At 49.9% G+C, this 24,339-nt stretch overlaps 1 protein-coding gene across 1 annotated transcript in view; it reads right to left on the bottom strand.

The window, feature by feature from the left end:
- The window catches only part of Eya2 (EYA transcriptional coactivator and phosphatase 2), a 168,238-nt gene that overhangs the window by 83,724 nt on the left and 60,175 nt on the right, over nucleotides 1–24,339 (bottom strand). Inside the window, exons 2-5 of the mRNA XM_028868502.2 lie at nucleotides 18,594–18,712; nucleotides 9,332–9,377; nucleotides 5,984–6,126; nucleotides 4,249–4,365 (exon numbers count right to left, since the gene is read on the bottom strand). Coding sequence (XP_028724335.1) covers nucleotides 4,249–4,365; nucleotides 5,984–6,126; nucleotides 9,332–9,377; nucleotides 18,594–18,702 — 415 coding nt within the window. The 5' untranslated portion in view covers nucleotides 18,703–18,712. The remainder of the gene's footprint in view (nucleotides 1–4,248; nucleotides 4,366–5,983; nucleotides 6,127–9,331; nucleotides 9,378–18,593; nucleotides 18,713–24,339) is intronic.

Here is a 24,339-nt window from a genome sequence, read left to right as displayed (position 1 = left end):
GTGATCCTAGGTAGACCTGAAACATTCAGGGCACCTGGGTGGAGCTGTACCTTCAGGAACCATTGTGCTCGGATACATAGGGTGGACGGCCAGAGTGAAAAAGCTGGTCTGAGAGCTTGGGCGGGTCGGTCTGCAGATTACCTCTCCTCAGAGGCTACTTTTAGGGGAGACCCATGTGTGAGAAAACTACTGGGTGAAGAGGAAGAAGCAGCTTCCAGAGCTTTCCTTGAGTAGAACTCCTGATTCACCCATGAGGGAGAGAGGGAGGGAGGTATGGAGGTAGGGAGAGGGGGAGGAGGAGGGGGAGGGGGAGGGGGAGGGAGAGGGAGAGGGAGGGAGAGGGAGAGGGAGGGAGAGGGAGAGGGAGAGGGAGAGAGAGAGAGAGAGAGAGAGAGAGAGAGAGAGAGAGAGAGAGAGGGAGGGAGAGAGAGGGAGAGAGCAAGCTTAGCCTTCACAGGCATTGGGCAGAAGGTTGTTCTCAGCGGATGCAAAAATGCCGGCCTCAAGCTCACTGTGCAGCTCAAGCTGACCTTCAACTTTGGATGCTCCTGCTCACAGGTGTGAGCTGCCATCCCAGTCTACATCAAGCTGAGAATGGAGCCCAGGGCTTTTTGCATCCCAGGCAAGCGCTCCTCAGCCACACCATCTGTGGTCTTTGAGTCAGGGTCTCTTCTGGAGGGAGACCTGGAGCTCACCAGGAGGCTAGGCTGGCTGGTGAGGGGGCCCCATAGGTCCACCTGTCTCTGTATCCTGTATTTTAATTCGGGTTCTGGGGGATCAAACTCAGGTCCTCATGCTCATGAGGCAATCACTGTATCAACTGAGCCATCTTCCCAGTCCAGAAGGAGTTCTTTAAAGAAGTATTAGCAGAAACAAAACTACAGACCCAAGGGAGCCGTGTGATGGCACACGAACACAAAACAAGCCTGCAATAAAGAGAGACTCCAGTGCAAAGGAATTTGGTCACCTGGAGGATGCTTTTCCTTACTACCGTTGTCATGGTAACACGACCTAACGGACCGTTGACGGTGCCTATGTCTGCATAAGAAGTTCTGCGTGGGTTCTCGGGAACCGGACAAGTGGTCTGAGGTTTGGACACTGGGTGGGTGCAGAGCTCCGGTGGGAGAAAGTGTTTATGGATGTTTGAACATTTAACATGCTCTCAAAATTAATGTGAAAGAGGGTGACTTGTAATGCATTTTATTCCCTTTATTACTAAAAGAATCTACTAGAGGGAGGAGTGTCTTTATTTTTATTCCTCCAACACGAGGAATTGAACCTATGATCTCTGTGTGATGGCCAAGTGCTCTAACACTGAGCTACAGTCCCAGTGGTGTGGAGTGTCTTTTTCGGTTGCTGTAGACATTGGAGGATCATTGGTGGAGGTTGCACAGCTATGTAGATGTCCTGAACTACACGTTCCCAAAGGGTAAAGCTTATGGTGTGTGGACTATATCTCAGCAAGAAATAAATGAATTAAAAATGAACAAACAAACCTGATTAAAAACAAGTACTACATTCGGTTTCAACCCAGTCAGAATGGTGGCCATCAGGAAAAGCACAACACATGTTGGCCAGGGGGTCGGGGAAGAAGAGCCCTCATTCACTGCTGGGAGTGTAAACTGGTGAGCCTGCTACAGAAACCAGTGTGTAAGAAGCTAGGAGATGAAGGGGAGACATCGGCTTACCTAATGCTTGCCACACCATTGCAATGCCTCAGTTTACCAATCTGTAGAGTGGTGGGATAGTCCTATTTCTGTCCTGTGCACATTTATGAAATTATGATTTTAATTCTTAGCAAGGAAACCTGGCTTCTCATCACAGAATGATGCTACTGAAATCCTCAGGCTCCACTCAGCCATTCCAGTCTTTCCCTTTTTCTCTCTCTCTCCATAAGACCCATGACCATCTGAACTATACACCTCATTCGAGAGTCTATTCCTTCTCTGGAACAACTCAGGGCAGAGGAATGTTGACAGGAGACACATGGGCCTGGGATGTGAGCTCCATGTGTTTGTGTTTGAAAAGGAGGAGGTCTGGCTTTTCTGACAGCCCTCAGTATCAGGCTCAGAGCTGGCAGGAGGTCTAGCCACAGCCTCCACACATGGCGGCCATGAGACCATGAGAAAGTAGCATGCGCCATTCCCATGGTAGGCAGGAAATGAGCAGGGGATGCATTTGATGTGTGAAGAGCTCATGGGGATTGAGGTGGGGTGGGATCCAAGGCTGAGTCTGTTCTCTCCTGCTGAGAGTCACTCTTTAAATGGATCTGAGTGCAGAGGGGCAGGATACTGTGGGGTCTGTGTGCCTAGGCGGGAGAATGCTGGGTTTCCAGCTCATTGCCTGGGTCACATGACCTTACTTGACTGTCTTACAGTGCCCTGGGTTCTCCACCTAGGAGGGACAATAATGCCTTTGTCAGAGGGCAACTGTGTCCATCCCGAGGATGGGCATACTGGTTTTTCCTCTGGTCATATCCATCATGGCACCCTGAGCTTCCTCACAGTCTTGACCACGACCTGTAACTGTTTCCCTGGGAACGGATTACTGTCCAGCTCTCTCCTGAGGGAACCATCCTTGTCCACTGCGGCCTCTTCACGCCGTGCCAGGCACAAAGCCAGCCTTCAGTAATGGAACATAAATGGGGGACTGAATGGAGAGTCACCTCCAGAAGGGAAGTCACATAATCTGCCGCTGGGGTGAGGATGCCTCACCAGCAACAGAAGCCCCAGTCAGCAAGGGTGATTTCTAGCTGCAGAGCTAAGGACTGGTCCAAAGGCAGGCTCAAGTTCACGTTCTCAGTGAACCTTTATTGCCAAGAATGGTTCCTCTCCTCATTGGCTTTCAGGGATGGATCCAGCAGCTGTCACCCTCCAGTGGAACTCACAAAGGTCCCTGGCAGGATGACAGGGACAACAACAGGAGCATAGGAGGAAGAGGATGTCATAGTCGAGGCCATGGGTTTGGGGTGGAGGTGGAGGGATGGGACGCCACCCCACCAAGGAGACAGATTTTTCCTACTGAACTTAAGGTAATATCTAAAGTTCTTGCCCTGACACTGGCCAGACTGGTCAGTCCCTTGACCCCTCAGTTTCTTCTTCTATAAAGTGGGGGCACTTACTGCTCAATACTTCAGAGAGTGGTGTTGGCTACATGCCATCCCTACCTGGCACCCACTGGGTGCTGGGACAAGGTAGGACAAGGCACAAAGTGGGGTCATCTGCCTGGCTGTGACTGTACCCACTTTCTCCACATACCCTGAAGACATCTGTACAGCCCTTGATGAAACAAGCAAAACACAGACGAAGAAGTGGCCACACTTCCCAGTAGCCATTTTAAATAGAAGCACACTCAGCCTTGGGCCCGTCCAGTCACCATCCTGTTTTTCCTGGAGCTATTTCCAGACCCTGATGGTTCATAGGGGAAAAGGCACCAGGATGAATCTTCCCAGAGTCACTGCCACTCTTCGCCTGCTCTGTGCATCAGGACCAAGTGCTACCTGGGGCGCCGAGCAGAGAAGGAGCCCTGGGAGGGTCAGAGATGGGGAAGTGAGTCCAGGGGAGCCCAGCAGAATTATTCCTTCGGTCATGTGGAGGCAGCAGGAACACCTGCTGGGCACCCGGAACTAGAGTCGATTTTTCTGTGTGCCTCTTATCCCCTGGACGGCCTTTCTCTGAGACTTAGCAAAGGAATTCCTTGACCCATTGCACTTAGAATGCAAGTCAGCATGATTGTGTAGACTGCAGGTCCCTGCTCCCTCTCCAGGCTCCTTCTCAGGGACCCTCTCAGTCTGTCCCTCTGTCACCCCCTCTGTTCTGTTCCTTAAACACACCGACACATTTTGCCACATGGCATTTGTACTGTCCCTTCCCTCTGCTTGAGATGCTCTTCCCAGGTGTACATCTAGCTAATGCCACCTCACCCTTGTCTTTGTCCAGCGTCACAGAGGCCATCTCTCCCCTGGTCTCTCGGCTGCTTGTCAACTCTATGTCGATACCACGATGTTTCATTTTGCTCAACTTTCGGCCCGACTACCTGATTATCTGCTGGCGTGTGTATTTCCATCTCTGCCTGGGACTGTGGGATTGCCCCCAGGGCAGAACTCACATTTTGTCCAGCACTTAAGTTGGAGCTGGGCACACAGTAGGCACTTTGGAAGTCTGATGAGTGGGTGAATGAATGATGGACATCCACCCTGGAGTGCCCCAGACAGTGGCAGGAAGGCGGAGGGCGGGACACCACACTCACTGTGCACTGGGTAGGCGTAGGGGCTCTGTCCAGCAGGCGCGGTGCTGAAGCTTGGTCCGTAGCTGAGGAACCCGCTCTGGCTGGGGGAATGGTTCAAGCTGTCTTCTGTCTTGATGCCTTGGAAGGAGACAGAAGCACCAAACACATGGTTTGAACGCTTCCCTGTCATCCACAGAAGAGCCACCGAGTCAAGACATGTTCTCATCAACTTCCAAACCGGAAGTCACTTTAGTGCTAAAGTCAGCTGGTGTACGAGCGTGTGTGTGTGTGTGTGTGTGTGTGTGTGTGTGTGTGTGTGTGTGTGTGTGTGTATTTCTGAGACTGGGTTTCATGCATCCCAGGCTTGCTTTAAATTCACTACCAAGAATGATCTTGAACTTCTGAGTCTCCTGCCTTCAGTTCCCAAGTGCCACACCCGGTTTGTGCTGTGCTGGGTTGGAACCCAGGATGCTGCGCATGCTGGATGAGCCCTTTCCCACTGCGCTACGGCTCCAGCCCCACCCCTGACTGCTGGGATTGCCAGGTCCAGCTCTCACACACATTTGTGGGCATGGAAGTAGGGGTTCTGCAGTCGGCTGCGCCTTCTCTGAGTATCTCCCCTTCTTTACATTAGATTAGTTGCTCTGGATGGGCCCGACCCCCTGGTTGTGCAGGGCCATGTGCCTCACAGTAGCCATCCAGAGCGTTCCATCCCCTCTTCTCCGGAGTCTGGGTCAGGGACAGAATGGAGCCTAGTCAGAGAGAACCCTGGGACTTCGGGGAGGTGTCCTAGGCAGGAAAGGCTCTGTTTGGGGTACTTGCAGCTTAGAAATGCTTAGGGCTGTGCATGCCACTGTAGTAGAAGAACCTATAGACACTGAAGCCCACACACGGACACAGCTGATTCCTGATATCATCTCAACACCCAGGTCCCTGCCTGAAGCCAGTGACTTAACACTTTTCCGTTCCGAGGTGTTGACGGTCAAGGCCTCCAAAGCACCCTTTTCCGTCTCTACCATCATACTGACTTCAAGAGAACTGTCCCTCTCTCTACTGAACCTGTGACCCATGGCTTCCTTAGCCCCCTCGTCCCATCTCTTTTCTTTGCGTGAAACATTGTCACATGACCCAGTTGGGCCAATGAGGACCACCACGGGCTCCTTTGGAAAATGCTGAAAAGAATGAACTCTGCCGGGAATACTGACGTTCAAAGACCAGAGGTGGCGGGCACACTGTCTGTGTCACCCCCCCGGAGACAACCTCTGTGGGAGTGAAGGCCATTCAGAGGGGAGCACCCGAGATGGATCAAGCTTCCCACGAGCCCACCATAGATGACGTGTGAATGTGCGCACCTGTGGAGGTCAGACGATGGTTAGAGAGTTGAGTTTTTCCCTCTGCCTTTAAGTGGCTTCCAGGGATCAAACTCAGGTTGTTGAGCTCGTGCGGCAGGCCTGAGACATCTCCTCAGACTCTCACTGTGTCACCAGAGCACCTGGTCACCATACATGGTGACATCTGTGCCCCCAGATGTGACAGTACATGAATCACTAACTTCTCATTTTCCTGAAACCGCATGAGTGAGGGTATGATTCTTGCAATTGAAAGAGGCGTCCTGACAGTCTGGAAGAAATCTGAGCCATGCTTCAGCCATGTTCTCTCCTGCTTTATCTCCAAGCCAAAATTAACCCAGCTACCTTTATGATCCTGCACTGAGGCAGGAAGGGACCACCATGCTGGGGCTGCCAGGGGTACTCACTGTAAGGGGGGATCCCGTAGGCTTGTGCTGGAGGTGGGTACGCTGTATAGGGCGGTGCCTGCTGGATGCCTGTGCTGTATTGTGTCTGGCCATAGGCTGCCATGGCTGCGGAGGGCTGACCAGGAGGGACACACGGGTGAGGCCTGGTGGAAGGAGAGATGGTTAAGCCTCCTAGTCGAGCCCAGCATCTTCCCCTGGATCCTGGGATCACCATCATTTTCCCCTTGGGCATTATGCTTTCATAAGCAAAGGCAACCTTTGCGTGCATCACATTTCATCGTTTTCTTTCCCCCAGGAACAAAGAAGGTGTGCTTCCTATCTTCTGGGCAGTCAGATTCCCTCGGGTCAGGACTCCATCTAACAAGATGTGGGTGGGTGTGTGGTTAGCCATCACCGGTGGCCTGTCGTCCTTCCCCTCTCCTTGGGCAGCAGTGGAGAAGTCATTTGCAGTAGCAAGGCTGTAACCCAGAGATGCTGGCTCCCCATGTTAGGCAGCGTAGACAAGCCTGTTAGAGTTCTACCAGATCCACACCAGACTTCATGGGGAAACAGAAAGCCTTTGTTGTGGAGACCTCCAGGTATAGTCAATTTTGTGGTCAGCTTGATTACCCATCTTTGCATATGTGTGTGTGTGTGTGTGTGTGTGTGTGTGTGTGTGTGTGTGTAAGTGTGTGCACATGACTGCACACACATGAAGGCTGCAGGTTGACATCTGGGATCTTCCATTGTCACGCCTCACCTTTGTTTTTGAGGCAGTGTCTCTCCCAACCTCAGAGCTCACTGGTTTGGCAGCCTGGCTGGCTAATGAGCTCCAGGGATCTTCCTGACTCCATCTCCCCAGTGCTGGAGTTAATGATGTAAGAGACCAGGCCTGGGTCCTCACGGTCATCTGGACTTTGTCACGGTCATCTGGCCATCACTAGGCTATGACCCTCTGCCTGCACCACCACCACCATGCCACTTCAGTTGGTGATAAAAAAAAACCTGGCAAGTCCCTTCCCATTGCATGCCTGGGTCCCAGCCCAGGTCATTTTCAAGAGGCCTAGCGAAGCCTCTGCTCTGACAACCCTGGAGGTTCTTAGTTTTTACCTTCAGGAGACAGGCTTAGGGACACTCACTGACCCACAAAAGCTTGTGGACTGTCATGGATCCAGAGGCCACACACTGAATGCCTTTATTCTACCCAGTTCTCTAGATCCATAGCTGACTGAACATGACCCCATGTGTTTACTCTCTCAGCTTAGGCCTCTAGGAACATGGCTGGTCTCCTTGTATCACTTCAGCTAAAATCTGTCTACTTCGAATGTATCATTTAGGCAGACATGAAACCCTCTGGGTTTTTCCTAAAGTCTCAGGGTAAGTATGAATTGAATGTAAAAGGGTACAAGATGTGACCTTGCTTTCCAGAAGGTTCCACTGCTGCCATAAGGGAGTCCTTTGGGGGGACTTACGCCTGAAGACACCAGGCTGGGGTCTAAAACATGTTCCATCAGCCACCATCCCGGCTCTGTGGATGCCTGTGGTATGGTCAGTGGGTCTGTAAGGCAGGACTTTCTGCTGAACAGAGTCCTTATTTGACATTTTTCCTGAGTCACATCCTGCCTCTCCATAGAGAAGTTCAAGGTGGGAATCCAAGCCCGTCCACTCCAGTGTCCCACCAAAGCCCAATGAAGAGACTTGGATTGAACCAGGGTTCAAGTTAAAAACCTAAATGGGGACCAGGGAAATGGTTCAGGGGACAGAGTAATGAGGACCCAAGTCCTGATCTCCAGGACCATGGGCAAAGCAAAGCCTGATGAAACACATCCGTAATTCTAGCACAGGGATGGCAGAGACAGGAGCTCCCTGGCCAGCCAGCCCAGCTGAATCTATGTGCTTCAGGCTCAGGGAGAGACTCTGTCTCAAAAAATAAGGTGGACAGGGACTGAGGGAGACACTCAGTGTGGACCTCCGGCCTCCACATTAATGCACCTTCACTCACACATGCATACACTCACATGAACTCACACATACACACACACCATACACACGCCCCTCCCTCACTTCTAGAGAAAGGACAGTGGCGCTCTCCAACCTGAGGAAACACTCCAGGAGGTTTTATTAGGCGCAGTGGCTGCCAGTTCCAAACCTCTTCAGAGGGAGAAGCAGCCTGAGTCAATGCCCTCACCAGGGCTCCTCTGTGGCACTCAGAGAGGGGGATTTCTGGAAGCCCGAGAGAGCACTATTTGGCCAGGTCTAACCTGGTCTCTGTGCTCAGCTCTAAGGACTGGAGCTTGCCTAGGGAAGGTCCTGGTACCCATCCACTCCTAGGCTTCTGGACCCTGGCTGACTAATGGTGGGACACTCATGGCACCAGGTGAGGATCTCGGATTCTCTGTCTCCTCACTAGCCTGGAAGTCCTTCTGAGACAGGGTTGTGTCCTGTCTCTCATCCTAGTGCTCACATGGGCTCTGGGACTGAGGAGTCCTGGGTGAATGCCAGAGCCAGAGAAAGGAAAGGATGGAGTGAGCAGGAGGCAGGGAGGTGGAAGTGGGGAAACGGCAGGAAGAGGGAGAGGGCGGGGACACAGGCAGGGGAAGAGGGGGGGGGAGACAGAGTCAGGGGAGGAGAGGGGAGGGAGAGGGAGGGAGACAGAGGAAGGGGAAGAGAAGGGGGGGAGACAGAGGCAGGGGAGGAGAGGGGAGGGAGAGGGGAGGGAGAGGGAGGGAGACAGAGGCAGGGGAGGAGAGGGGAGGGAGAGGGAGGGAGACAGAGGCAGGGGAGGAGAGGGGAGGGAGAGGGAGGGAGACAGAGGCAGGGGAGGAGAGGGGAGGAAGAGGGAGGGAGAGGGAGAGAGACAGAGGCAGGGGAGGAGAGGGGAGGGAGAGGGAGGGAGAAAGAGGAAGGGGAGGAGAGGGGAGGGAGAGGGAGGGAGACAGAGGAAGGGGAAGAGAAGGGGGGGAGACAGAGGCAGGGGAGGAGAGGGGAGGGAGAGGGGAGGGAGAGGGAGGGAGACAGAGGCAGGGAGGAGAGAGGAGGGAGAGAGAGGGGTCTAAACAGGGAAAGGAAAGAATGGAAAAAGAGCAAACTCCAGAAAGAAGACAACAGCGGAGGACACTCAGAGCCCATTCTGAGCAATTTACATCTTCTTTCCCGTTGTAGGACAGGTCACTCAATGTCCCCTTTCCTAGATGGGGAGACCAAGGTTCAGGCAGTCAGATGACCTGTGCAAGGTGGTCTAGCTGTGTCCATGCTGGCATTCCTATTTGGGGAAACAGTTCCAGAGCACCCTACCCTCACCCCTACCTCTGAAGAAGAGAAAAGGGAATGAGTAAGATCAAGGGGGACGTATGTGGCCCGAGTACTCACTTTGCAGAGAGCTGAGGCACGCTTGGAGAGGCCGATCTGGTAATGCCTGGAGAGAGAAAGAAACAGAGCGTTTAGCTACCGAGGCCATGTTCAGCACAAACTGTGACTTCAGAGAGACTTGGGGAGAAGACAACTTAGCGAGTGGTTGCTGGGGACTTTCTCTACCACGGAAGTTTCTGGGAGGCAGGCACTCTCCTCTAAGTGGGCTCACAGCCCCTCTGTGGGTGCTCCTGCTCTCCAGGTACCACAGGAAGGAACACACAGAGCATCTAGGAGCATCATGTGGGAGCCACGGCCCACGCGCTGCACAGGCCAAGGAGAAGTATATGCCAGAGAGGTCACTTGACCACAGGAGCGAGCCAAGACCTGCAGGATGAAGATTCAGACTGGCTCTAACCCCATGACCTCCTCATCTTCATCCTCCTCCCCAACCCTCCTCCTCTTCCTCTCTTCCTCTTCCTCCTCTTTTCCTTTCTCCTCCTCCTCCCCTCCCCACACCCCTCTTCTCCCACTTGCCCCTCCCCCTCCTCTTCAGGTGCAAGTGCGCACACTTATAGAGACCAGAGGACGGCCTCAGGAGTCATCCCTCCAGAGCTGTTCGTTTTGGCTTTTGAGTCAGGGTCTCCCGTGACCTGGGACGAGCCCACTCCAGTAGGCTGCCTAGCCAGCAAGTCCCAAGGGACCCTCCTGTTTCCCCCGCTCCAGTGCTGGGATGACAGATGCAGACCACCGTGCCCAGGAGTTTTACACAGGTTCTGGGGTTAAATTCAGGTCCTTACCCTTCTGTGGCAAGCACTACAGACGGAGCCATCTCCCCAGACCTAATGATATCACCTTCCTGTTCCGGCCTCTCTAGTTGTAGTTAGTGGAGTTCGGGTCAGGCTAGCTCCAGCACATCCAAGGAAGGCACTGAGCTAGCCCTTGCGATCCTGACACAAATGTCTTATATTGCATTCCTGGACGCTTGCTGTTCAGCTACCGCAACATCATCACTGTGGGTGATGATGAAAGGTGACAGACTTAGCTGGGAGAGCTGTTTTCTGGGGTGTAATTGATCTGAATGGTTCCCTGGGGAGTATTTTTGTGCCTCATCATTTCAAATAATACCACTCCATGTCCACAAGCAGCCTGGATAAATTCCGGGTGCGGACAGGATGCATCCATTTACTGATTCAAGTCTGCTGACTCTGCGCCTCTCTCCAGCTCCCTCACCTCACTCTGGGACTTGGCAACCTCTTCCACCCCCAGCCTCAGAAACTTCTCCAACATGCATGCACGCACGCACGAGAGGCTGATGGTGTCCATCTTTTACCCAGCATTCCCTGAGTGCTAAGCTTCCTGCTAATCACTTTCTCTGCGTTGATGATTTTAATCCCCAGGTGAAGAGCCGGGGCTGGAGAGTCTGCATAACTCACTCAGGGCCTCTGACCTGAACCCTGGCGGCCCGGCCCTGCAGCCTGTCTCAACCATGATACCACAATCCAAGAGACAGCCACCAGCATGATTACAGCAAGCACTCCCTCAGGAGTTGACTGTGAGCCAGGTCCAGTGGTAATGACTTAGATGCTGGATCTCATTTAATCCTTACCATGAGGTAACAGGACCACGAGACAGGCAAGGCCATCTTCCTCCCACCCTCTGTGCAGAAGCTCCAAAAACTGAGTGCGTCTGAACCTGAATCCAAGGGTCACACGAGCCTCAACTCTGTAGTCCAGTCCTCAGACACACTCTGCTGTGTCTCCTTGAACGTCACATAGAGTCACAGTTGAGCTTAGACACACAGAACTGTCTATATAACTGCACACAGTGTCAGCATGTATCGATCCCGGAAAGAAGGGCCCGAGTTCAGTATGACTCCACCTATGTATGTGTGGATGTGTGTACGTGTGTGTATGTGTGCGTGTCCATGCGCATGCATGGTGTGATGGCATAAAACGTGCTCTTGACACACCACACTTAACGAGCGGCATTGACGCAATGTCAAGGAAAGTTCTGGCACCTCCTTGGTGCCTCCTGTGGCTTCCTTGGTCCTGAGGCCTTTGCCCCAGGCAGGCCTGACGTGGCCCTTTCTCCTCTCCCAGGACTCAGAGCCACTTTGTCCCGGAAGCAGCCGGTCTCGCTGTTGGCAAAAGCTCAAGTGTGCAGATTGGAAACCACCGAGTTAAACACTTTGAATGTTTTCATTAATAAATATGCAAATACTTACGAAAATGGGGCCCAGGGAAACAATATTCCTATGGGCTCCCGCTAACTGCTGTTCCAGGCATTTGAAGGGAGCGTTTTTCCTCCTGGTTGCCACAGAGTGATTGGCATGGTGGGTTTGCTCAGGTTTCTGGCTTCCTCACCTCCACCCCTTCCTGAATCCTCCAGCCATCTGCTTTTCCCCTCCCCACATAGCCAGCTCTCCCTCTCCTCTGTTCTTCACATCTGCAGTCACCACCCACCCAGGGGAATAGATGGGGAGGGGGGCACTTGGGAGTGCAGAGTGCCTTTTCTCTTGCAGACTATTCTTTTGAAAAATAGTTATTAACCTCTTGCCTCCTGTATCACATTGGGATTGAGAAGGTGGGGCAGACTCCCCTGTGCCTGCCCTTGTTTCTCCCTGTGTCCTCCTGGATAGGGTGGAATAGACTTCATTGATAGTTGGCATGTGTCTAGGGGTGATGGGACTAGGGTGAGATCCTGGATTAAGCAGGAGGGTGGCCAGGTCCTCCCCAGGGACAGAGCAGAGCCCCCAGTCTGTGAGTGCAGTGGCTGCAGAGGCCAGAAGGGGGCATCAGAGCCCCAGGAACTGGAGTAACTGGCAGTGGTGAGCGGCTTGATTTGGGTGTTGGGAATTGGACTCTGGTCCTCTGCAACAGCGGTGTGTGTTCTTAACCGATGAGCATCTCTCCAGCCCAAGGCCCAGTTTTAGTATGTAGAAACTACAAAAGGAGTCTATGTGTGAGCATAGACAGCTGTGGGACTGTGTATGTGCGTACACTGTATACAACTGTGTGTGTGTGTGTGTGTGTGTGTGTGTGTGTGCATGTGCTTGTGTGAAGGATACACCCAGTTACTCATTCACTTGTGCATTCCGTAAGTATTTATCTTACTCACTGTGAGCCAACTCTACAAGCCAGGTCTCACCACTGGCTGACTTAATGTTCTTTGCAGAGGAAACAGGTGAGGCTTAAGCGCTCAGGTTCCATTTTAAATCTTGACTGTGTGCACCCTGACAGAGTGGCACGGTGCCCATAATTCTTTTCCTGAGGTTCACGTTTCTCACCCGAAGCATGGAGCTACAGTGTGTACCTGCAGAGGAAATCCAGGCTACCAAAGACCAGCCTCGGCTATTCTTATCTTTCCACTTCCCTGCCCCCGGCCCCTGGCAGCCACTTTCTTCTGAGGGCATATGTGACATCAGCACACCTGTGTCATCCTCACGGGCATGCCACCAAGCTAATGACTCTGAAATCAGTTACTACGGGTGTACAGTCTTACTGACTCTTAGCGCATCTCCAGTGACATGAGATGGCTTCTGATACCCGCAAAACGCCTGGAGGCAAGTATGTACATGTCATCCAAGTGCACCCTCTCATCTCCTCCAAGTGTGTGACTGACATCACTCCCAACCCCCAGTGCCCTGCTAAGAGTCCAGAAGTGTGACCGAGTCTCTTCTCTCACGGGGCCACTTTGACAAACAAATACCTCTTTTGGCCCTCACAGTGGTGTTGCTGAGAGCATGGGTAGATTGGGAACATGTCTCAGAGTATGATTTAGGGGGTCATAAATGCGTGTTCCTCTATGGAGGCCATCACAAGTTATTTTTAGTGCATGTTAAGAGCATAACGAGGTGATAGAAGTCACATTTTTCTAAAGGTGGTTTGGGTTGTTCTCTAAAAGTGAGTTTATTTCAAGGTTGTTGCTTTTCTTTTTTTCTAAAGAAACATGAGTAGCAGGAGGCAAAGCAGGAGGCAGCGGGAACACAGGGCAGGCATGCGCTGCAGAGGGAGTGTGTGAAGCTGTGGGAGCCATGGTGGACTCTCCAGCAGTGTTCTCGTTCCTAGAGCCCACTCTGGAGCATCCCCGGTACCCACAGCAGCCTCTGGGAAGCTGCTAGGACGCCCGGAGAAGGAGCAGAGAGTAGATGGTGTTCCTTGGGTCAGTACCTAGCGCAGAAGCTTCAAGCTGGAGCTGGCCAGAGTAAGACTGATGAACTCAGTCCGAGGCAGGGGTGGGCAGGAAGTCATAGAGCCAGGTGCCTGCTCCCGGGAGCGGGTTCACCTCCCTGAAACACTTGACGAATTATGGCTGAAACTTTTTAGGAAGCATCTGCACTTGATGGGAGGAATCTTCCCCCTGGCTTCTTGGTATCCAGAACTTTTACCTTTTCCTCCCAGAAGGCAGGATAAAACTCAGATCCAACTATCACTTGAGTAGGAATGAAGGAAGGACAAGGTGGGTTTGCCCAGTGGTTACTGCAAGCCAGAGCACTGTGCTCTTGGACGTGGTATTCATTTTATCCCTGAGAGAATCTGTTAGGGCTGTCATCTTGACACAACCTACAGTCATCTGAGAGGAAAGCCTTGATTCAGGAATTGCCTAGACCGGATCGGCTTGTGGAAATGTCTGCGGGGGGAATGTCCGATTATTGATGTAGGAGGAAACAGCCGGCCACGAGTGACACCATTCCGAAGCAAATGATCCCTGGCTGTATTAACAAGGTCAGTGAAGCGTGGGCCTAGGAGTGAGCCAGGGAGTGAGTCACCAAGCCTTGTTTCTCCATGGCTTCTGCTTCGAGTTCTTGCCCTCAATGATGGACCGTCACCTGGAAGTGTAAGCCAAACAAACCTTGCCCTGCCCTCTGAGTTGCTGTTGGTTAGAGTGTTTTTATCCTAGTAACAGAAAAGTAGTGGAGACAGAAAACAGCACCAAATGCTGCTGTGACCCACTTGGGTGTGTGGTCTTGTATGCCTTCGGAGTTTTCTGTTGGACTGGGGAGCGCTGTGGAATTGAAGCTGGGAGAAATGGCTGAGTGTTCAGAGATGAATGGAATGTTTTGTGGGAGTCTGGATGCTGAAAATGCAGTGAGAAATGTGGACTGTGCAGGCCTGACTCACGAGGTTTCAGAGGGGAGTAAGGTCTCTATCTGTGCCATGTGCATGATATTTTGAATGAAGAACCCATGGGTGCTGGTCAGTTGGGGTTGAAGAATCGGCCGTGATTAACAAGAGACCAGTTTATTGAGGTAAAGGTCTCTCTCTGCTTCACCGGGACTGGAAAGTGTATCCTCACGACTGCATCTAGAAGCTAATGTTCAAGAGGCACCTGAACTTGAAAACGTCTAGGAGTTTCTCATGTGGAACCGGTTTTAAAGGCATGAAAGCTACATGCGCGCGGGTGCAGCTGAGGCTGGCACTGTGTTGCAGGGCTGGAGTTTCTGGAGAGGGGTCAAGAGAGGCCATTGGTGAAGGTGCAGCCTCATCGCGACTGGAGTCTCCGGATGCTGGGGATGCTGGGAGTGTGGGGTGTCTACCACGGACAGAGACAAGCACAGCATGGAGCTGACCTCAGAATGTGAGACAAACTATGTGTGCTCAAATGGCAGAGCTGGGGAAGTAGGGCTGCCCCAGCCCTTTGGAGTCTAGAAGACCATGAATGAACTCCAGGCGTCGGACACTGAGCTACAGGATTTGGATCCACACTGCTGGATTTTACCTGTGCGTTGATCTGATTATTCATACGCCCCGGTTCTTCCCTTTTGGAATGAGAAAGTATGCAACTTGTGTTTTTTTCCTTTTGTTGAAGCTCACAGTTAAGAGACTTTGGATTTTAGACAAGACCTTGGACTGTTAAAGTGTTGAAGAATTTAAAGACACAGGGCTTTTAACGCTGTACTGTCTTTTATAATACAACATTAACATCAGGTCGTGAGGACAAGGGATTGAAAGTTTATAGTTTAAAAGCGATATGTTTGTGGGCCACATTGACCAGGGTAGAGTGTTCTAGTTATCTTTAATTTCCAATTTGACATAACCTAGAGTTAAATGAGAGAAAAGCCTCAACTGACACCAAGGAATTGCCTAAATGGGCCTGTGGAAGTGTCTATAAGAGATTGTTACTGATTATTGATTATTATTATTGTTATTGATATTTATTATTAATTGATGCAGGAGGGTCCAACCTACTGTGGATGTCACCATCCCTAGGCAGGTGGTCCTGGGATGTACAAGAAAGCTAGCTGATAGCATGTATGCATGGTTTTGTTCAACTAGTGGACAAAAACAGAGAAGATGCCTGTAAGGGCCTCTCTTCTTTTATAACCAGAGCTCATAGTTTAGAATGAATTTGATACATACAAGGACTACAATACACAAGATAGCTCAAAGAGATGATGGTTAGGTTGGTTAGTTTGTAAGTTAAAAGCATAGGTAAAGAGAGAACCAAGACGTATGAATCATCATATAATTTTCATATGACAAATGAATATGGTAGATAAATGAATATAATGATAAATGAATATAGTGATAAATGAATATAGTGATAAATGAATATAGTAGAGTTAGCTGAGCATGAGTCTAGGAGCAGGCCAGAGAGCAGTGTTCTTCCATGGTTTCTGCTTCAAGTTCCTGCTTGGAGTTATTGCCCTGACTTCCCTCAATGGTGGACTGTGACCCAGAAGTATAAGCCAAATAAGCTCTTTCCTCCCCTAAGTTGCTTTGGTCAGAGTGTTTTATCAGAGCAACAGAGATAAAACTAGAACAGAATCCAAGAGGAAGTCACCATGACCTGAACCTTAGGTAGGCAACGAATGGGGCAGGGGGAAGTAAGAAAACTTCACTGTGGTTCAAATAATTTCAGTTATTGACTTGAAATTAGCTCATCCCTCAAGACCACTGTCAGCATCCATGTTTCAAAAACTTACAACCACTCACCCATCTACTCAGCCACCCAACCACTCACCCATGTACCCAACCACCCAACCACTCACCCATGTACCCAAGCACTCAACCACTCACCCATCTACCCAACCACCCAACCACTCACCCATCTACCCAACCACCCAACCACTCACCCATCTACTCAGCCACCCAACCACTCACCCATGTACCCAACCACCCAACCACTCACCCATGTACCCAAGCACTCAACCACTCACCCATTTACCCAAGCACTCAACCACTCACTCATCTACCCAACCACCCAACAACCACTCATTCATCCATCATCCATCTACCCACCCACCCACCCAACCACCCATCTATCTATCCATCTCTCTATCCACCCATTTACTCAACCACCCACCCACCCATCTACTCATCCAACTACCCACCTATTCAGTCATCCATCCTTCCATCCATCCATCCATCCATCCATCCATCATTTTGAAGGTCTTCTATAAGTCCAGCACTGAGCTATATATTAAATAGGGAGGAGATTTAAACGCATATGTAGGAATGAAGAGTTGCCACTGGTGAACTCTAGGCTAATGCTATACTACTGAGCTATGCTCCCAGCCCTTTACTTTGAGGTAGGTGCTCTACCACTGAGCCACACCCTCAGCCCCCAGTTCAAATGACCACCAAATATTTTCTGTGGTAGTGAAAGAGAAGGAGGGGAGGAGGAAGCTAGATTCATAGGACTGGGTTGGGAATGCACCCCAAAATGACCCTGTTCTGTGGTAATGTCAGCATTTCTTGGAACCAGAGATTAGGAAGGGCTTGCCACAGAGTCAGTTCTCAGGAACACCAAAGATGGAGGGGAGGGGCAGGGACTTATTTAAGGGACAACTGCCCTTTCGATCCTGCCAGGTGGGAAGGGGGGCCTCTTGTGGCTGAAGGATTCAGCACCTCAAGGGAAAGCGGATTTTGAGGTGTACTTTCCCCGTTTTTCACAAAGTGGCCATCTTTGCACAACACACCATGAAGGCCAAACAAAGAACTGGCCGAGGGCCAGACTCCCACCCTGCCTCTGATCCCTGTGGTGATTTGACTCAGTGACAATGGTCTGTGTTAATCATTTACCAAGCCCCTGGGGTGGGTCCAGCTCGCCACACATCATATCCTCATTTAATCCCCTGTATGGCACTCTCCAGAGTGGGTCATTGTCACAGCCCATTCAACAGGGGTGGAAACTGAGACTCAGAAAAGTTGCTTGGCCAGGGAGTGGCTAGGCTGGAAGTCAGACCTGGACGCCCCACACCCACAGCTCAGACCCTTCCCATGCTGACTTGGAGACACAGTAGGAAATTGGCCTGGGCCTCTACCCAGAGAGAAAACAATGAAGGTCGTTGACCCCCTCAGAGAGGGTCGTTTTTCACAGATGCTTGTGGATGCCAGAAGAATTGTGGGTGCACCCCTCCCCCATCCAGTCGTGGTCTCAGAGCCCACACCCTTGCGGTGAGATTTTGAACAGGGTTGTTTAACGTCATAACCAGCATGCAAGGGCAATGCCATTCATTGTCTTGGTGACAGAATAATTACTCGGGGAAGCCTGGAATTGTTCTCAAAATGTTCCCTGTGATGTTGCTTTGCTTTGGGCACATGACCTTTTGGTTACCTGCGACAGTCCTGTAGCATTCCTGTCCTGTGATCTGGCATCACACAGAGACCATGATAGAGAGGAAGTGTGTGTGTGTGTGTGTGTGTGTGTGTGTGTGTGTGTGTCTGAGGATGCCACTGGCAGCGAATCCCAGGCACACTGCCGGAGATAGGGTTAAGTCTAACGCTTCAGCATGATAGCTTAATGCCTTCTGCTCACCTCAAGCTCCACCAGGAAGGCTGACAACCCCAGCAGAGCAAACAATAGCTCGGATTGTTCTAGAGAAAACTAGTCTGGCAGCATCGTTTGCCAACAATTTTCTAAACAGCTTTAACTTTCCTCTGCTTCCTTGACTTCAACCCATCCTGAAAGCAACAGGCAGATGAATTCTCGTCCTGTGAACACAATTCCTGCAGGAGGGAGCTGAGGGGTAGAGGTGGAGACCCAACGGGTCATGCATGCCTCAGGTAGGGCTAGGAATGTACTCTAGGCGACTATCCTTCATAGCAAATGTCAGGATTCCTTGGAACCAGAGACCAAGAAGGGCAGCTTAGGGCATGACCACGTATACCTGTCCCTTGAATGATGGACAAGACTGTGATCCAAGTGCACCTAACTTCTGTTCTAGAACCATCAGTGTGAGAGTGTTAGGTTCTGGGGATGGTACCACGGGTCCCTCTGTCTGTCACAAATGAACGGGGCCCTCTTAACTCGTCCAGTCAGTTTCACGGAGGCCTACCTTCTCCGTCACTCAGAGGCCCCACGGCAGCGCTGTCCTCGCTCCACGTCAGGGATTCCCTGCAGTCACTGCTTGCTGCAAGGCTGGGTGAGATCACCACTTCTAACATTGCCTTGTACCTGAGTGGAGACAAAAGGAAATGAAATTTATTCATTATTATGCATGTTTGCTAATGAGTCATCTTTCTGCCCCTAAGAATGTAAATATTAAAAGCTGATTACCTATTCCCAACCTTCTAATAGATTCCATATTATACAAATTCACAAACTTTTTTGTCAGAATGGAAATGAAGTCCTTGCCCCTAGAGAGCATACCCACTCCATTAAAACGCCTCTTCCTGTGCTCTGAATTTTCCCATTAGAAGTATTGTGTTTTGGTCTCTGTTCTGGATTGCCCTTGAACTGGGGAGACATCCCAGGAGAGGAAGGGGTGACAGGTGGAGGGAAGCGTTGGTACCTCAACTTCCAGAGACTAGAGGGGTTGGGGGAGGGCACTTAGAATTGGCTGTGGCTACAGCCGAAAAGTGGGTAGTGTGTTTGCACAGGCAGAAAAGGACAGAGAGGACAGTCACAGCATTTCACACGTGCCTCTAGGATGGGGCCTCGTGCCACAGCTCTGAATCCCAGCTGCTGAGTCCACAGCTGGCTGCTTGGCTAGTCTGGCTGGACAACAAACCCCAGATCCTCAGGTCTCCTCCCCCAGGCATTGGGGTTCCAGCTGTGTGCCGTTACGTCCGGCTTTTGATGTGGGTGCTGGGGATTCGAACTCAGGTCCTCATGTCCTTACAGCAAGGACTTTACCCACAGAACCATGCCCCTCAACCTGAAAGTGTTTTATATAAAGTTTTGTGTGAGAGACTCCCACATAAATCAATGGGCACTTGGGACTCTACATGAGCAGAGAATTATCGGTCCTATTTTTCCCACATACACAGGCATCATAAGTGTCCATCTCCTTGTTCCCAAATTGCCACAGGCTCTGCAGGGTGAAGGTTTGGGTGTCTCCTGCAGGGTGGATTGTACCCTTTGCAGGAGCAGACTTTGAATCTGTCACCTGATTGTAGGTGACAGAAATTTACAAAGAATCCCCGTTCATTTCCCTCCTTTTCCAGGGTGTCAGGGGATAAACAATTTTAAAAGAAAGATGATGTAAAAACCTTGGTCTCAAGATGTTACCTCGCTGTCTCTGAGCATGGCTATTGGAGGCCAGGGCTGCTAGCTAAACTTCCAAACCCAGTTTTCAAAAGCATAAATTACTTTCTCCACGGTACTTAAAACTCACAGAAGTCGTTTTCTTATTTACACTTCTTTCAGGTCCCCACAGTCATTTGCTCTGGAGAGCCCGGGCATATATATTTTCAGAACAGACAGCAGAGACACTTCCAGTCTCCGTCACATGACTTAGGGACTTTACACCGGTCTGCTGCCACTAAGAGCTTCCTCGTATTCAAATGGCCCTTACTGACTTTACACTCAGGTGTGTGTGTGTGTGTCTTGGAGTCTCTGCTGTGGGACAGAGTGAAAGTGATTAACCCTTTGGTGGATTTTATGTGGTCTCCCACCTAAGCTGTCCGTGGCTTGGAAATCAATTTTGTTTACCCCACAGGACCTAACACAGTATCCTGTCATTCTGCTACCCCATTAACACCTGCTGGAGGGAGGAAGGAGGAGTGAGGGAGAGGGACAAGAAAGCTAGGAAGTTAAGTGCTTCCTGTGCATGAGGACCTGAGTTCAAATCTCAGCACCACGTGAGAAGTTGGGCATGGTGAAGACAGGAACAGGAGGGTCTCTGGCCAAACAGTTTAGCCTGATCGGTGAGCCTCAGGTTCCACTGAGAAAGACTGTCTCAAAACCTAAGGCTTGTGCCCCAGAAACAACACTCTGGGCTGTCCTCTGGCCTCCACACACGTGCATCCATGTACACACACATACACACACACACACACACACACACACACACACACACACACACACACGGAGTTCAAGGCCAGCCTGGGCTATACAAAATCCTGTGTCAATTTAAAAAAATCAAAGGAAGAAACCTCTACTTAGTAAGCAGCATCTTTTGACTGGATTAAATCTTTCCCCTCTTGCCTTTGTTTCCCACCTGGGCCTAGACAATGACTCATCTCTAACATATCAGATATGCAAATGTGGTCATTATAGACGTCACTGTGCCTCCTTATGGATGGCACCTGCTCTAATTTATAGGCTTGCTAGGTTTTTTTTTTTTTAAGATTAATTTATCCATGTATTTTATGTTTATGAGTGCTCCGTCTTCATGCACACCAGAAGGAATCTGATTCCATTACAGATGGTTGTGAGCCACTATGTGGGTACTTGAACTCAGGACCTCTGGAAGAGCAGTCAGGTGCTCTTAACTGCTGAGCCATCTCCCCAGCCCCACTTATTAGGCTTTTATTTCAATCTGCACTGTGACTTTTAAACACATGCATTGCTAAGTGGAAGCCTAGCTTGTAGCCATAAGTGCACTGCCCTGGTGAGGGCATCCAGGAAGCTACCATCTCTCACTGATTCCAAACAATGCTGTAATGAACATCTGACTCTTCATTTAAGCAATATCTATCTATCTATCTATCTATCTATCTATCTATCTATCTATCTATCTATCTATCTATCATGTGCATATACATGTCCTGTGTGTGTGTGTGTGTGTGTGTGTGTGTGTGTGTGTGTGTGTGTGAGCATCAGAAGAGAATCTTGAATGCTATTCCTTAGGCACCTTCCACCTTTTGTTTGAGACAGGGTCTTATTGGCCTGGAACTTTAGCTTGTAGCCTAGGCTGACCGGCCAGCGAGCTCCACCTTCTTAATGCTGAGATCACAGCTGTGCAAGCCAGGGTGGGTTCTGGGGCTTGAACTCAGGTCCTCCTCATGCTGGGAGGCAAGAGCTTTACTGACTGACCTATCTCTCAGTCCTGTATCCATGTAGCCTTAAAATGCATACACATACACACCCACACTGACGCACACCGAGCATGACTTCCATGTGAGCTGAACAGTAACTGAAACGTTAATGTTGATCGAACATTAACAGCCTGTTCTTCCTAATTCCTGGGCTTTTTAAGATTCCCACCAGCCGCACACAGGCTTCCAGTTTCACAGCTTGATGTGACATTTGTGTTGTGGTTTTGATACAAAGCGTTCTCCAGAACCGCGGGTGTATGGAAGGCTCGGTCCCTAGCTGGGGGATCCAGTCGCCGAGATGAGGCACCTGGTTGGTCTGCGATGCACTCCCACGTGGTCAGTCTCACCTCACCTGCACAGCCATGGAGCCGGGCAGCTGTGGCCTGACACCTCTGAAATGGTGCCTTGCCTCCAAGCATCGAGGGGCAGTCTGGGTAACACACCGGAAGTGCCCAGAGCGCTACCCACATGCTGAAAGGTAGGAAGCCGTATTTCACCGTCATTTCCATCCTCACCTCTCATGTCCATGGTATGTTAGGGAGAAGTGCGTATTCATTTCTTTTATTCTTGTCGGTCTTTATTATTATAGCTTTTCTTTGTTGTTGTTGAGGATTTTTTCTTGTTAACTTGTCCATAAAGCTTATATTAGTCTATTATTCTGTTCAGATGTTGTAAATTCTTTCTCTTTTCTCCCCCTACTCCTTTCTTTGGGGGGCAGAGTCTCATACAGTCCAGGCTGACTTGGAAACCACTGCACAGCAGAAGCTGACTCCTGATCCTCCCGCTTCTGTCTCCAGAGGGCTGGGATTATAGGAATGTGCTGCCATTCCTAGCTCAAAATGACAACTTTTCTTCTTGCAATGATGGGGACCCAGGGCATTGTGTATGCTAGGCAGGTGCCCATCAAGGGCTGCATCCCTAGTTCCACATGCTTGGAATTTCTATTTCTTTCCTGAACCTTCCATTTGTCTTTTCTCCTCATTTTTGGCATTAAAAAGGTTTTTTTTTACATTTTATTCTATGTGTATGGATATTTGACCTGCATGTATGTCTGTGTGTGCTTGTAGAGATTAGAAGATGCATCCCCTGGACCTGGAGTTACAGATGGTTGTAAACCAACACGTGGTTGCTGGAAATTGGACCTGGTTTCCTGGAAGATCATCCAGTGCTCTTAACCACTGAGCCACCTCTCCAGCCCTCTGGCATTTAAAAAAAATTGAACAAAATTTCTTATACATTTAACTAATTATCTCTTATTAGGTCTAAAACTCATTTCCCTATTCTTATTTAAAATCCATCTCTATGTTAAGCTATTCATAATTTTATCTTTCCTATGTAAATCTTTAATTATCTTTACAATCTTTTTCATGTTGAGTTGCATTTTTGTCTAATGTTGGAAAAAATTAAAATAAGCCATTTTTTCCTAGTTTGCATTAAAGCAGCCAACTGAGTGTTGATGATAGTATAGTATGAAGTATTAGCTCACTTTCTTAATCACAATAAAAACCAAACACTAGGAAGAACTTTTTTCTTTTGAGACAGGGTTTCTCTGTGTAGCTTTGGAGCCTGTTCTGGATTTCGCTCTGTAGACCAAGCTGGCCCTGAACTCACAGAGATCCGCTTGCCTCTGCCTCCTGAGTGCTGGAATTAAAGGCTTACACCACCACCGTCCAGCTAAGAAGAATGCTTGAAGGCATTCAAAGACAAGGAAGGCCAGGCTTGAGGGCCCTGGTTCTCTAAGATCGAGGATGGTCAGAATTAAATCTACTCTCTACCTTCTTTTCTCTCAAGACATCTACCAAGTCATGAGCAAGAGCAACATGACACTTTAGTGTTCCCCCTCTCACTGGGCTGTTGAGACAAATGTCACTAGGGCAGCTCAGACACAAGGGGGAAGAAACTGTAGAAATGTGAGAACACAGAGTGCGATTTGAGATTGTGGATGGTGTTGATTTTAGGGGGGATTGCTGAAAATCTGGGGAGGGGACAGTGGAGAATCCAAGTAGAAAGGCGTTCCTTAGCAAGAAGCTGAGGAGAGAGTTGCCCCTCAAAGATGGGGAGCCTTATCAGAACACAAGGCTTGTGGGGTGGGGAGGTAGTTTAGCAGATAAGAGTGTTTGCCAAATAAGCCATGAAGACCTGAGTTCAAATCTTCAGCACCCATGTAATATGGCTGCATGTGCACCTGTAACCCAACCCCCCACCCCGGGGGGCAGAAACAGGAAAGCTAGGGCTTGCTGGCTGCCAGCCTAGCTCCAAGTTCAGTGAGGGACCTTGTTAGAGTGGGCAGTGATAGAACAGGGCACTCAGAGTCTTTCTGTGGACTCAACATGTACATATAGATGTATGCACCAATACATACAGCGCTCCTACCACACACGAATCAAACAAATACTCCAGGATTTCACTGAACCCTTACTTAGAGTAAGGGCAAGACAAATAGACACTGCACCATGTCACATCTTAATCTCACATTGGCTGAAGGATTGCCTCTGCCCGCAGAGCCTGCCAGAAGAAAAGCAATGCTCCCGCTAAGATGTAATCTCCTGGAGTTTCCACATTTTTTCAAACACAATAAAAGCAAACAACAAACAAACAAAAACACCAACAACCAGATACTTAAGGAGATATGACCAAAGGATCAGAACCCAAGACGGGAAAACCAAACAAACCCCATGAGAATCGGAGATCAGAGCTGCCAAAATGGCTTCCCAGTTGAAAACAAGGTATAGAGAGCAGACTGGAGATGGAAAATGCTACTAGAAATGCTTTTAACGAAGAATGTTAACAAAAAAAAAATCAAATGGAAACTGCAGGGCT

Source organism: Peromyscus leucopus, chromosome 4 (assembly GCF_004664715.2).
Source record: "Peromyscus leucopus breed LL Stock chromosome 4, UCI_PerLeu_2.1, whole genome shotgun sequence".
In the NCBI taxonomy this organism is placed as follows: domain Eukaryota; kingdom Metazoa; phylum Chordata; class Mammalia; order Rodentia; family Cricetidae; genus Peromyscus; species Peromyscus leucopus.
The sequence above is the reverse complement of the archived record's forward strand: the minus strand, read 5'-3'. Positions and strand labels throughout refer to the sequence as shown.